This window comes from Rhinatrema bivittatum, chromosome 2 (genome assembly GCF_901001135.1).
Source record: "Rhinatrema bivittatum chromosome 2, aRhiBiv1.1, whole genome shotgun sequence".
Lineage (NCBI taxonomy): Eukaryota > Metazoa > Chordata > Amphibia > Gymnophiona > Rhinatrematidae > Rhinatrema > Rhinatrema bivittatum.
The window spans coordinates 482,213,068-482,228,094 of NC_042616.1; the positions used below are offsets into that span (position 1 = coordinate 482,213,068).

Genomic DNA, 15,027 nt, shown 5'->3' on the forward strand with positions numbered 1-15,027 from the left:
GCAAGCATGCGTCTACCCTGGGATGGAGAGCTCATATAGATGGGCTCGGTACCTAAGGTTTGTGGTCCTCTCAGGAACGTTCTTGTCAAATCAACTTCCTGGAGCTCCAAGTGATCAGATGCACAGATATGGGCTTTCAGAGATCAGCTGTCCAACACATTTTGATCCAGACTGACAACCAAATAGGTCAAGCCTTAAGACCCCTTGAGTGGTCCCTACATCAAGGGGTAGTGAATCAGATATTCCGCCTCTCGAGAAACCTGGATGTAGATCTGTTCATGTTCCCCTAAAACAGGAAGGTGCCTCGGTTCTGCTCCCTGTCCAGGTCAAACTGTAAACCAGCCTCAGACGCCCTGGGCCCATCTTTGAAGCAAGGGTCTTGTGTACGCATAACCTGCAATTCCCTTAATGGCAAAGACTCTCTTGAAGCTTCGCGAGGACAGAGAGGGTCTATGATCCTCATAGCCCCTCATTGGCTGAGATAGGTCTGGTTTCCATTCCTGCGGGAGTTGTCCATCCAGAAACCAATCAGTCTGGGGACTTCGCCAAATCTCATCAAGCAATATCAAGGCAGGCTGTGGCATCCCAACATCCTGGCCCTGTCACTCACAGCCTGGATGTTGAGAAGTTAATCCTGCAGCCGCTTGATCTTTCTGACGATGAGTCTCGGGTCCTGGTGGCTTCTAGAAAGCCTTCCACTAGAAAGTCCTATGGACTGAAGTGGAGGAGGTTTTCCGAGTGGTGTGAGCAGTAGGCTCTAGATCTGTTCTTCTGCCCCACACAACACCTGCTTGAATACCTTCTACACATTTTGGAGGCTGGCTTAAAAACCAACACCATCAAAGTTCATCTTAGTGCAATTGGCAGATACCACCATGCTGTAGATGGTACGCCCATCTCTGTACAGCCTGTAGTTGTATGTTTCATGCAGGGCCTGCTTTAATTGAAGCCTCCCCTAAGACCTCCTGCTGTGTCTTTGGACGTCAACATGGTGTTAGCTCAGCTGATGAAAGCTCCTTTTTAGCCACTGTGCACCTGTTATCTTTCTCATTTTATCAAAGTTTCCCTTTTGAAAGTTTAGCACAAGAGCCTTGGATTTGCACACTGTTCATCTTCCAGTCATTAAAAAAAAAAAAAAAAGTTTTCCACAAGGCAAAAAGCCAAGTTTTTAGAGCTCAATCAAACCGCGAGGCTCACAGCTCTGCAGAAAAATAGAGGGAAGAGGGACCCCGCACAACGCATGGTATGGGGCATGCTGGGCATGCTCAGTCTGCCTAGTCAAAGTTTCTAGACTTAAGCTTTCCGCATCGGGCTCCATTTGATGTCACCCACGTGGGAGGACTACCATCCTGCTTGTCCTTTGAGAACGTATGTTTTAAAATTGGCCAACTTTTGCGTGTAAATATGGACTTATGCGAGTAAGTCCTAGTTTAGTTTCATACATAAAATATACACACATATATATTTAAAATAGGTGGATAAAGTATGCGTGTTCAATCTTTGATATACGTGATTTCAAAGCTCTGCGTGTATTTACACTTAAGCCTATGTACGTGCATATGTTGCATGTGAGAATTATACATATTTTATTAAATGCACACATATCATATGCATGTATTATAAATTACTATAGCACATATATGCACCGACACATATATGTGTATATGCCATCACATGCAGTTATTTGAAAGTTAGCCTCCCTGTATGTAAATGGTTTCCACATCTAACTCCACCCCTGGGAATGCCTTTTTCAAGTACACGTAAAATTGCTTCTGTGCACAGTTTTACACATACAACACCTGGGGTAATTTTCGAAAGACCTATTGCACACATAAAAGAGTATTTTATGCATATATATGATTTTGAAAATGTACTCCTTCAGGTTTATGAAAACAGCTTCTACTTAACCATGCCCATCAATCTGAATTTAACTAAAAAGGTACCAGTGTGCTGCTCCTTATCACATCCCAATGTAGGAAACAGACATGTGAAATATTTATACAACATCAACAGCTGAAGAAGGCACTCATGGAAGACATCTTTAAAAACAAAATGTAGCCATAAATTAAAGATGCACATATTTTCCACCATAAAGCACAAAAAAGAAATAAAATATATTGTGATAATGTACAACTCTAGCTTCTGAAAAATATTTGCTACCCCACCTTGAACAGTTTTACATTTCTTTAAAAAATAAGATCACTGCAGGGATTACCTGATAGAGCATCCTGTGCCTCAAAGAACGTGCTAAGACCTCCTTTCACATAGGCAAGGCTTCCCTCGTTCTTCTTGTTAGCTTGCTTCCTTAAGTTATTTGCTGCCATTTTCAGCTGATCAAAGCTTAAATTAGAAGGAAAACTGTCAGTCTTGTACAATGACTTAAAGGGTTAACAAGTGATAATTCTGAAAGATAACACTATATAGAAACCAAAGAATCTAGCAGGTGACCATACCTTTATAAAAATCCACTATCAAAATATCATATTGCAACCTCTGAAACATTTATTTATTTATTGATATTAATTTTACCCCACCCATTACCAGACACCTGTTTTGGGCAATTCACAAAATAACATACATAATTAAAACAAACACCACAAAAAATAGACTTAAAAATAAATAAAAACAAGTTATACTATCTTAAAAGCGTCATAAAACAGGAACGTCTTAACTTGCTTTCGGAAGATACCATAGTCCTGAAGCTGCCGGATCTCCACTGGGAGGCTATTCCAAAGGGATAGAGCGACCCAAGAGAATGCCCTATTTCTAGTCTCCTGCAATCTGGCAGATTTTACACCATGCACAGCTAACAGATGTTCCTTCAGACCTAAATGCCCATGGCTAATGCCTTTAAATATTCTAGTCCCTCTCCACATACAACTCTAAATGTCAAGCAGGTAGATGCAATAAAGTGCACTCGGCCAATCGCATGGCTTTACAGGTGCTTGGATGTATATCTAAAAACCCTCATGCAATAAAGAGATTAGTGCGTCCAAAAAACGCGTGTCCAAACCAGCATGAAGCTAGTAGCACACTCATTACAACCCTATGCAAAAAAAAAAAAAAAGAGAAGTGTGCCCAACAAGCACATTTTTACTCTCAAAAATTAATGACTGCCCCAGAGCAGGCATTAATAATTCTTGAGGAGCCCCAAAAGTTTACAGAAAAGCAGAAAACACTGCTTTTCTGTAGTTTCTCCGACTCAATATAGTGGCGATATTAAGTCAGAGGAACCGAAAAAAGGAGAACCGGAAAAAACATAAAAAATTTTTAAAAAGTGTCGCCAGTGGTCAGGTTAGGAAAACAGATGCTCAATTAAAGATCGTCCGTTTTCCTTACCTGTGGCTGTGCACAGGTTAGGAAAGCAGATGCTCGTAAAATTGAGCATCCGTTTTCCTAGCCCACTGACAGCCACCTCTCCTGGGCACCCAATGCCGAGGAGGCACTAGGGACGCAAAATTTTCCCTAGCGCCTCCCTTTTACCATGACAGCCCATTTAAATATTAAATGTTAAAATAGTAGGCACTCAATCATGATCGTCCGTTTAACACGTGTTGATATTGCATTGACTTGAAGGTCAATAGTTTAAACTTGATTCTCCGATTAAATAGGAGCCAATGCAGAGCTCTCAGAGGACTAATATGTTCACTAAGGGGAGTCCCAGTGAGCAAACAGGCGGCTGCATTTAAGATTAACTGCAAAGTCTTTAAATGACATTTAGGTAAGCCTATATACAAGACATTGCAGCAGTCTAAGGTCGAAAATACAAAGGTCTGTATAATACCATGACTAAAATGACTTCAATCTCCATAGGATGCTAAGCCTAAAACGAAACAGATTGCACTACTGCTAGTAGTTTGGGCCGGAAGGAGTATTCAGGGTCCAATCTCACTCCGAGATTTATAGCCTGGGACAATACAAGAAGAGTCAAACCATTCAAGGAAAGTTGGACTGGAAAAGCATCCATCATCCCCCTCGAGATTCCAAGAATCTATCTGAATGCTGGCTTTCTGAATTACTGTTTCCTGCCTGCTGCTGCTTAGTCCTGCCCCCTCTAACATCACTGTTCCCCCTACTAGAAGCCCACATATTTGATATGTGCAGGTTATAAAATATGAGTAATTATGCATACAAACAAGCCATTATACATAAAAGCTGCATGCTGGTGCAAGGGAGGTGTTTTGAGGATCCTCCACTTCTTGGGGAGGCTGACGGAGTTGCACTTCGGGAAGAGTTCAGAGCATAATGATCCTGGGCTCAACACAGCTCATCTATTTTAGCCACATGCCAGACAATTGGACTGATTGTACCCAGACCATGGTAACATTGTTCATGGGTATCTGCGATTTACATGAGCTGACTGCATTCACTGGCCTTAAAGCCACTTGCATCTTTTGCTTTGCTGACATTATAGAAGGATCTCCAAGCTTGAAACCTTCAGAGATTTTATTTTTTGGTAGCACCAAAAAATGCTGTTGTGTTAGCCTGCCAAGATAATATGGGAACTTGAAGAGAAAAATTTAGAAGAAATATGAGGAGATAAACAAATCTTAAGGGAAGAGGTTGCGAGCGTATCTTATACACGCAACCCTTTGAAAATCTACCCCTTAACGCATGCATATTTTACATGCATATTTCTATGTGAAAAATTCTTACTAACTGCTGTTTTTTATGTGTGCAATGCTTGAAAATTCACCTTTAAATGTATTATAACATTAATGTTTGCCTAGACTGTCTTTACTGGTGGCTAGTGCTTTATGATGGTAAGGAGATAACCTGGATTTGCAGTATAAATGCATTATTCTTAAAATCACCATATGCAAAGAAAAAGTCTCCTGTTCCGGAACAATGTGCTCCACCCCTCCCTGGAACATCACACGCAAACCAACTGCTGGCATGCATTTTTTTATGTCTCACAGCTTCAGGCATGCTCACTAAGTTGACCAGGCTCAAAGAATGGGGAGGTTCCTCAGGTTCCCGTTTGTTCTCCCCCCCTCCATGATTCGTGGGCAGTGCTGTCAGTCAGGGCTTGGCCTGGTCCAAGGCATGAGTCAGAGAAACATTAGTCTGGAGTGGGACACTAATGGCTGAGGAAGGGGTAGAGACTGGGCCTCCAGAACAAGCAATGCATTGCTTCGCCTTCTACCTCCACCTGTTAAAGTGGAGTGGTAAATGCAGAGTGCAGTGGAAATCCACCAGATGGGAAGTTAGCCAGGGTGAGGGGGTGGAGCTTCCATTGTAATTGGGTCCAGGGTGTGCATACTCTCCTCTTTGCAGGTTTTGGTCTGGTAATAGCTGCTAGGCTTCACCTTTTTTTCCCAGTATCTGATTTTGAAAGGTTGGCAACTTTTAATTTGGTAACTGAGCTGATTGATGGGTGCACTTGAAAGAGCAGCAGCTTACTCTCTGAACTAAGCTAAAAACTGGTTGGTCAGTGCACACATTATATACCTATAAAGAGAGGAAAATTTAAGTCTGGAGTAGAAAGAAAGAGATCATTTATTTTATTTATTTTATTTATTTAATTTTATATACCGGCAACCGTTTGCACATCGTGCCGGTTTACAGATAACTTACAACAATGGATATATAGGCAAAGCCTTTACAAGGAACAGTGTTTAACATAGCTCAGAAAACAGAGCAAAAACTAGCAAACTTGTGGAAAGAGGGGTAGGGGTGGTCGAGACAGGGGAGGGGGCGGGGGGAGGGTGGGTGGGTGAAAACAGGTACAAAAGGAGTAATATGTACAGGTACAAGAGGAGTAATATGTACAGGGGTCGAGAGATTATTGACGTATACATAGGTTATATTATTGACATATACATAGGTTAAAATATATATTATTAACATATATACATATACATATATACATATACATATACATAGGTTAAAATATATACATATACATAGGTTAAAATATATATTTTTGACATATACATAGGTAAAAATCATCCTTGAGAAAAAGCCAAATTTCCCAATTGGACTATTTGATTCAGCTGTTCTTATATGCATGTTTCCTCCCTGTGGGACACATGTTTTGGGTAAGTTTGAATCATAATGCTTATTATTTTATTTTCAAAAATGACAGAACAGATACTCAAGCAATTGTCCTAGCTGCCTGCTTTTCTTAACTGTTTATACTATTTTAGCTTTATTTTTTTATGAATTCCCAATTTTATTCGTTATGATACCTGTGTGAATTTGAAAATTGAACAGTTATCAAAAATTAGTGCACAAATGGCCAAGACAAATGTACTGCTCAGCCAGTTAGTCAAGTGTTCTTTTCTTCACTACTGCAGAGATGTTTTCATTGCTCTTTGCAGTCTAAAGAATGTATTTGTGTTCCTTTTTGCAACCCTATTTCTAAAGAGGTTAGTGCTGTCAGCTTGGAGACAAGATGGCTGAGGGGAGATATGATGGAGACCTACAAAATCATAAGTGGACTAGAAGGGGCCAAATGTGAATCAGTTGTTTACTCTTTCAGATAAGAGGAGACTAAGGGGAACTCAATGAGGTTAGCAATTAGCACATTTAAAACAAATCTGAGAAAATTCTTTTTCAACCAACACAAATTAAGCTCTAGAATTCGTTGTCGAAAGGATATGGTTAAGGCAGTCAGCATAGCTGGGTTTAAAAAAGGTTAGGACAAGTTCCTGGAGAAGTACATAAATTGCTATTACTCAAGCTGACTTAGGGAATAGCCACTGTTTGTTACCGGGCATTAGTAGTATGGGACTTGTTTAATGTTTGGATGCCTCTAATAAATTTTTATTATCACACTAGGTATTTGTACCCTGGATTGGCCATTGTTGGAAACAGGATGCTGGACTTGATGGACCCTCAGTCTGACCCAGTATGGCAACTTCTTATATTCTTAACATTTTGCAATCATTTTGGTCTGAAGTTTTTTTTCTTGTGAGCTTGCCTGCACAGAAATAGCAAACATCCCAAACTAGAAGAAAATGTTATCACTCTACTTATGCTTTTGAAGTGTATTTTTCGCAGAGTCAATGCAAAGGTACTGCAATTTTTTCAGTATGGACTGCCATGGATAAACGAGTTACTGAGACACTTGTATGGCCCACTTCTCTACATTTAAAATAACAGTGCTCGGTAGACTTCAGAATATCAATTTGCCTTTTGCTTGATTCTCTCGATTTCTCAAACATTATTCCAATGACTTAAAATGCTACTAGGAACTACTTGAGAAGTAGGTGTACTTTAACTCATTCAATTTCTCCACAGATATATCTTCTAATTTATCGTATTTTTTGCTCTATAAGATCCACTTTATTTTCCCCAAAAGTGGGGGGAAAATGTCTGTGCATCTTATGGAGCGAATATAAAAAAAACAAAAAACCCTAACTACAACCCCCCACCCTCCTGACCCCAAGACCTGCCAAAAGTCCCTGGTGGAACAGCAGGGGTATGGGAGCAATCTCCTGCACTTGGGCCATCAGCTGCCAGTAATCAAAATGGCGCTGACGGCCCTTTGCCCTTATTATGTCACAGGGGCCGACCAATGGCACCGGTAACCGGTAAATTTTCCCCCTCTGAAACCTAGGTACGTCTTAAGGTCAAGTGTGTCTTATGGAGCGAAAAATACGTTAATATTTCAAGGGATATATTATATTGTAGAAATATATTGTATTTTAGCAACTGCATATTATATCCTATATTTTAAAGCTGCTGTATGTCACCCTGGGCAATCCTTAAGGATTAAAAGGACAGAATAAAAAAAGTGTAAATAGGTTACCAGATGGGCAGGGCTGTAAACTGGTGTGGGAGAAAGAGAGCGAAGGTGGGGGGGGGGGGGGGGAAGAGTGAATGGGAGAGGAAGGTTAGAGAGAGAGAGAGAGAAGAGAGTGAGTGGGAAAGGAGGGAGAGATAGATGCCCCAACTAATCACTAAGTATGAAAACTACAAAAATCTGATGTCCACACAAAATTATGGTTCATTTAACTGTTTCCAAATTATAAGGGGAAGGGGGCACACACACACATACTCAATACAATCTGATAAGCCTCTGTTCCTTATAGAAAAGAGAATAATCATGTCAAAGTAGCTATATCAATCTCTTCAGCTCTTTATCTTATTCATTTAAAAATAATTTATAAGCCACTTTCCCAGCCAAAATTAGTTGGACAAAATGGTATACAACAGTAGATATTCATCACAATGAAATAGGTTAGTTACATATACAGCAAAACCATACATTTTCTATAAAATGTTAGTTCTCTTCATTAAGCATCAAAGTCTTCAATTTTTTCCAAAGTTTTAATAAATCAGGTTCCTCCCTGATCTCAAGAGGAAGGCCATTCCACCTTTTTGGAATGACCATGGAAAAAGCTCTATTCTGAAGCCTAACCTTTCGAAATGCTTTGACTGGAGGCAATTGTAGCTGAAATTGATGCTGATTTCTTTGTAACCTTTTTGATGCTTTCCAAAGCAACATGTTTCAGTCTCTCTTTGAAACAGTATAAATGTAATTACAATAAATGTAAATCCTCCATCAATATATTATTTCCTTCTATGATGGGGAGGCAGGTAAATTTCTAGATGCCTGCTAATCTGTATATCTTCCATTTAGCTCTCGATGTATGCACGGAAAGTATGTAGTGGTCTGAAAATGGAATTTGAGATAGCAAATGTTGCTTACCTGTAACAGGTGTTCTCAGAGGACAGCAGGATGTTAGTCCTCACATATGGGTGACATCACAGGATGGAGCCCAATTACGGAACACTTCTGTCAAAGTTTCCAGAACTTTGGTGCTTACTAGGCATGCCCAGCATGGCACTAACCCTGCAGCAGCAGGGGTCCCCCTTCAGTCTTGTTAAAAAGCTACAGATAGTGCCGAAAATAAAATAAGAAAACGTTATGAACCCAACACCGCGGGGCGGCGGGCGGTTTTCGTGTGGACTAATATCCTGCTGTCCTGTGAGAACACCTGTTACAGGTAAGCAACATTTGCTTTCTTACAGGACAAGCAGGATGGTAGTCCTCACATATGGGTGAGTACCGAGCTGAGGATGTCCGAACATGCACCAAATGTACGCAGGCGTGCAAGGCACTAGGCCTGGGATGAAATTTGGCCGAGGACATCCTAAACCCCACCGGGCAGGCGGAAGGGTGTTGGTACGTCATGTTGTAAATAGGTTGCGCAAGATAGACTGACCAAAGATGGAATCTTGTCTTCCGGCTTTGTCTAAGTAATAATGGGCTGTAAAAGTATGGAGAGAACTCCAGGTGGCAGCCCTGCAAATGTCAGGAAGTGGCACCGATCGTAGGTGTGCTACTGAAGTCGCCATGGCCCTCACAGAGTGTGCTTTAACACGGTCTTGAAGCGGAATGCCTGCTTGCTGATAGCAAAGAGATATGCAGTCCGCTAACCAGGAGGAGAGAGTCTGCTTACCCATGGAATGGAATGGAAAGAGACAAACAATTGAGTGCTCTTCCTGTGAGCAGCTGTACGGTCTAGGTAAAACACTAGAGCCCGTTTGCAGTCAAGGGTATGCAGAGCCTGCTCTCCTGGGTTGGAATGCGGCCTGGGAAAAAAGGTAGGTAGTATAATGGATAGATTGAGATGAAACTCCGAAACTACCTTAGGTAAGAATTTAGGGTGAGTGCAGAGTACTGCCCGGTCCTGCAGAAGTTTAGTGTAAGGCGGGTAAGTAACTAGAGCCTGTAATTCACTAACTCTGCGAGCGAAAGTGATTGCCAAAAGGAAAATCACTTTCCATGTGAGATATCGAAGGTCACAGGATTGAAGAGGCTCGAATGGTGGTTTCATGAGCCGACCCAAAACTAGGTTGAGGTCCCAAGAAGGGGCCGGAGGACGCAGAGGAGGCTTGAGGTGAAGCAAGCCCTTCAAAAAACGTGTTACAAGGGGTTGTACTGAAATAGGAACATCCCCAACACCTTTATGGAAGGCGGCAACCACACTGACATGCATTCTGATGGAGAAAGTTTTTAGACCTGACTCTGACAAGTGCCAGAGATAGTCCAGAAACTTCGTGATTGGACAGGTAAAGGGGTCAAGGGATTAAGAAGAGCACCATGACGTAAACCTGTTCCATTTGTAAGAATACGATTTTCTCGTGGAAGGCTTCCGTGAAGCAATTAGGACACGGGAAACTGGTTCAGAAAGGTTAAGTGGCTGAAGGATTAACCTTTCATCATCCATGCCGCCAGGGACAAGGCTTGAAGACTGGGGTGGCGTAGGCACCCGTCGTTTTGAATGATTAGAAGCGGGTCCTTTTCCAAGGGGTGTGCCTGCGAATGGAGAGATCCTGAAGTATTGGAAACCACACTTGGCGCGGCCAATGGGGTGCTATCAGGATCATGGCTCCCTTGTCCTGACGTAACTTCACGAGAGTCTTCGAGAGAAGTGGAAGTGGAGGGAATGCGTATAGGAGACCGGTTGCCCATGATAGAGAGAACGCGTCTCTTGGCTGATAGTGTTGGCTGCGAGTGAGAGAGCAGAAGTTGTCTACTTTGCGATTTTGAGGTGACACAAAGAGGTCTATTTGAGGATAACCCCATTGGTGGAAGATCGAGTTCGCTACTGAGGGGTTGAGAGACCACTCGTGCGGTTGAAAGGTGAGACTCAGCTTGTCTGCCAACACATTGTCCACTCCCGGCAAGTAGGTGGCCCTGAGGTACATCGAGTGGGAGAGGGCCTCCACCCATATCTGTGCAGCTTCCTGACACAGAAGATAGGAGCCCGTCCCTCCCTGTTTGTTGATGTACCACATGGCCACCTGGTTGTCCGTCTGGATCAGGATGAATTGATTGGAGAGGTGATCCTGAAATATCCTGAGAGCATATCTGATTGCCCGCAGCTCCAGGAAATTGATTTGGTGTTTGGCATCCTCTGGAAACCAAGATCCTTGTGTCTGCAGATCGGCCACGTGGGCTCCCCAGCCGAGGTTGGAAGCATCGGTGATGAGAGTTATTTGAGGATCTGGAGCCTGGAAGGACAAGCCTTGAAGGAGATTGACCTGATTTCTCCACCAGGCGAGAGACTGATTGAGTGAGTTAGTTACTTGGACAATGGTCGACAGGGGCTGAATGGATTGAGTCCATTGTGACCTTAAAGTCCACTGCATGACTCATGGCCAAGCGGGCCATTGGGGGTGATCTGAACTGAGGACGCCATGTGTCCCAGGAGGATGAGAAAGTGGTGTGCAGTTGTGGAGTGCTGAGACTGCAGATGGTGTGCAAGAGACACGAGAGTGAGAGCTCGCTGTTGAGGCAGAAAAGCCTTTGCCTGCAAGGTGTCCATGTCTGCCCCAATGAACGACAAGGTTTGAGATGGGACTAAGTAGGATTTGTCGTAATTGACGAGAAATCCTAGCGAAATTAGTGTGTAAGGTAAGATGCAGGGACAACAGAGCAGCTTGCTGAGTGGGAGCCCTGATCAACCAATCGTCTAGACAGGGGTAGACGTGAACACCTTGAGTCCTGAGGAAGGCTGCAAACATGACGAGGCATTTTGTGAGAACTCGTGGTGCAGACGCGAGGCCAAATGGAAGCACTCGGTACTGATAGTGCTTGGGCCTACTAGAAACCTCAGGTATTTGCGATGAGATGGAATTATCGCGATATGAGTGTATGCGTCCTGGAGGTCTAGAGAGCAGAGCCAGTCTCCTCTTTGAAGAAGAGGAAGAAGAGAGCCCAAGGTTACCATTTTGAACTTCTCTCACTGAAGGTACCTGTTGAGGGCACGTAGGTCCAGATTTGGACGAATGCCTCCCGATTTTTTGGGGATTAGAAAGTACTGGGAATAGAACCCTAGGCCTTGTTGTAAGTATGGCACTGGTTCTATTGCTCTGGACTGGAGGAGGAGGGAGACCTCCTGCTCAAGGAGCAATGAATGGTCGGATGTTTTCCACGTCGGTAGAGGTGGGGAGTCCGGAGGAATGGAGAGAAAGTTCAGATGATAACCTTGAGCAATTATCGCTAGGACCCACTGGTCTGAGGTGATTGAGTGCCACCTGTTGTTGAAATGGCACAATCGACCTCCCACTGGTATGTGGGGCAATGGAAGCTGGCTGCTGCTCTCTATGTAAGAGTCAAAAACCGGAAGCAGGGCCCGGCTGAGGGGCTGTTTCCGGTTTTTGTTTCCGTGTCTGACGAGACTGGGCTTTTTGAAACGGTCTCGTAGAATGGGTTCTGGTTGGTGGCGGGTAGGACTTCTTCGGGCGGAAGAATGACTTCTTAGAGTCTTTCCTAAATGGCTGTTTTGAAGAGTATTTGGAAGGCACGAGAGAGAGCTGTCTCAGGGACGCATGATGGTCCTTTAGTTCCGCCACCGTCCGTTGAATCTGCTTGCCAAACAGATTGTCTCCTACACATGGGGAGGTCAGACAATCTGTCCTGAACTTCAGGGCGAAGGTCGGAAGACTTGAGCCAGGCCCATCGTCTTGCCGAGATAGCAGTTGCAGATACCCTGGTTGCAGTGTCAAAGATGTCATAAGATGACCATATCTCATCCTTGCCTAGCTCAAAACCTTTGTTGACTAGGGTTTGGAGTTGCTCTTGAAATTGCTGAGGCAGGGAGTCTGTTAAGTCTTGTATCTGCTTAAATAAGACCCTATTATACTGGGTCATACAGAGCTGATAAGAGGCAATTCTAGAGATGAGCATTGATCCGTGGAAGACACAGTGACCAATGGCATCTAGAAATTTCTGTTCCTTGCCTGGGGGAAAGGAAGTGTGAGGTTTTGTTCTCCTTGCTCTTTTCTGGGCAGATTCGACAACCACAGATTGGTGATCCAATTGAGGTTTGCAAAAACCTGGAGCTGACTGAACGAGATAGGTGGTGTCAGCTTTCCTGTGGTCTGGAGCCACAGAACCAGGATGTTCCCAGTTCTTTCTTTTTTTTTTTAATTTTTCAAAATACATTAAGAAAACAATCTTGTGTAGAAAGCAGTACCAGCAAAACATCATTTTACAACTATATCACAATAACATCTTTCCCTACTTCATCTGCTTTAAAGTCCTCATCACCAGGGAGAGATCCATTACTCTACCTCAGGAATATAAACTTTACAATTAACGAAATAGACGGGTCCTATACAGGAGATTTCTAACAATTACGGATCCAGCTGCAGGCTTACAGTACTTAGCCTTCCAAAACAGGAGAGGACGTTATTACATCTAATGAATACTTTTTAAAGAAATTCTCCAGTTGCTCAGGTTGAAAAAATATATAGGAAATATTTTTATATTTTATGTAACATTTACATGGATATTTGAGAATGTACATAGCTCCCATTTTTTGTACTTGAGGTCTCAATTTCAGAAATAATTGTCTTCTTAACTGGGTGCTTCTTGCCAAATCTGGAAATATTCCCACATTTAAACCAAGAAAAGACTCAGTCCTATTACGAAAATATAGCTCAAAATCCAATCACGATCTGATTCAAGCAGAAATGTCACAATAAGAGTGGCAGGCTTCACTTGTTCTCTCTGAGTCGTTTCTAACAAGTTTGTTACTTCCAAGGCTGGAATTTCAGTTGTGTTCACAGGAGTTAACAATTGAAAATCTTTTTCTCCTTCTTTCTCTGTTTTTTTAAAGGCAGGTATATAATAAGCTTAGATGTTGGTGGTATCAAATCCTCTGAAATCTTTAATGCCTGAATCAAATATTGCCTCCACATGTCTCTTGGGGTCACCATGGGGTCTCTAGGAAAATTTATTAAACACAAATTTCTCCCTTTTATTTGATTCTCCATGTTTTCTAAACGGTTCATTAATATGGAATTTTCTTTTATAACATTAGTTTGAAGATTTCTCATTTCTTTCACTTCATTCTCAACCTTTTCACATCTTTCCATTTGTTTATTCATATCTTCCTCTAGTTTTCCCATTCTCACCGTGGTATTATTTAACATAAACACCAAAGGATTTATCTGTTTAAAAAGATTATCATTAACCGTTTGTATTGCTTCCCATATCTTCTCTAAAGAGAAAGCTTCTGGTTTGATTAATTCTTTCTTTTTAGGCAATGTTAAAGGTACTTTCCTTTCTGTTGGAGGCTGTATCGTACAGCCTGCAGCGTCTCCCAGGCCGGTCTTTTCCACGAGGTGTGGCCTCTGCTGTTCCTCCCCGCCGCCTTCATCGCACAGCCATGATTCTCCGGCGGTTTCATTCTCACTTTCGTGGTTAGGACCCTTCCCGTTTGCTCCTCGCAGAGCTGCAGTATTTCCTGGGGGCATCCGCGGTACCGGGGATAAAGTTGTCTGGAGCTCATGTGAGGAGGCGGTTTCCTCTTCCACCCGCTCTCCTCGTTGCGAGCTATCCTCCGGCTTCTGCTCCCATATTACGTGGGAGTCCATAGGTCCTTGAATCCGGCCCTCAAAATGTTCAGACTGGCTTTCTTTCTCTATTGCACGTCTTTTCCTGCCGGTATGAGGCATTTTACTCAAAAATAAAACGTTAGACCTCGGAGCCCTGGTTACCCACGACCGGACCCGTCGGCCATCTTGGATCCCCTCATGTTCCCAGTTCTTTTTGAGGAGATCTAGAAGAACCTGGTGGATAGGGATGGAGGTTATTTCCTTGGGAGCATCCAGGAATTGTAACAGCTCCATCATTTGATGCCTGTCATCTTGTTCAGTCTAAATTGGAAGGGTACCAATTCAGACATCTCCTTCACAAAATTTTTGAAGGAAAGGTCCTCTGGAGGAAAACACTTTCTACTTTCAGTAGTTGAAGGTGGTGAAGGCAAATCATCGGTGTCTGGTGAAGAATTATCAGTCCAGGTGTCGTAGGGATCAGCACCTGCTCCTCTAGGGACTAGAGGAGGACAGGGCGATGGGATCCCTGAAGGTCCTGGTCAAGGCTCCGTAGGACTCAAAGGAATAACTGGAGACACCGATGGAGGCAACGAAGGCATCGATGGATGGCTCGATGGTGCCGATGGACGTGTCGGCACCGATGGGTGGATCGGTGGCACCGACGGACATATCGGCATCGACGGCTGAGGTATCGGCAGAACTCCTGAAGGAGGGATGCGGAAC

General features: G+C 43.1%; 1 protein-coding gene across 1 annotated transcript in view; it reads right to left on the minus strand.

Annotated features, from left to right (window-relative positions):
• The window catches only part of EXOC2 (exocyst complex component 2), a 391,656-nt gene that overhangs the window by 321,844 nt on the left and 54,785 nt on the right, over nucleotides 1-15,027 (minus strand). The window contains exon 6 of the mRNA XM_029590528.1: nucleotides 2,216-2,340. Within this exon, the coding sequence (XP_029446388.1) occupies nucleotides 2,216-2,340 (125 nt within the window). The remainder of the gene's footprint in view (nucleotides 1-2,215; nucleotides 2,341-15,027) is intronic.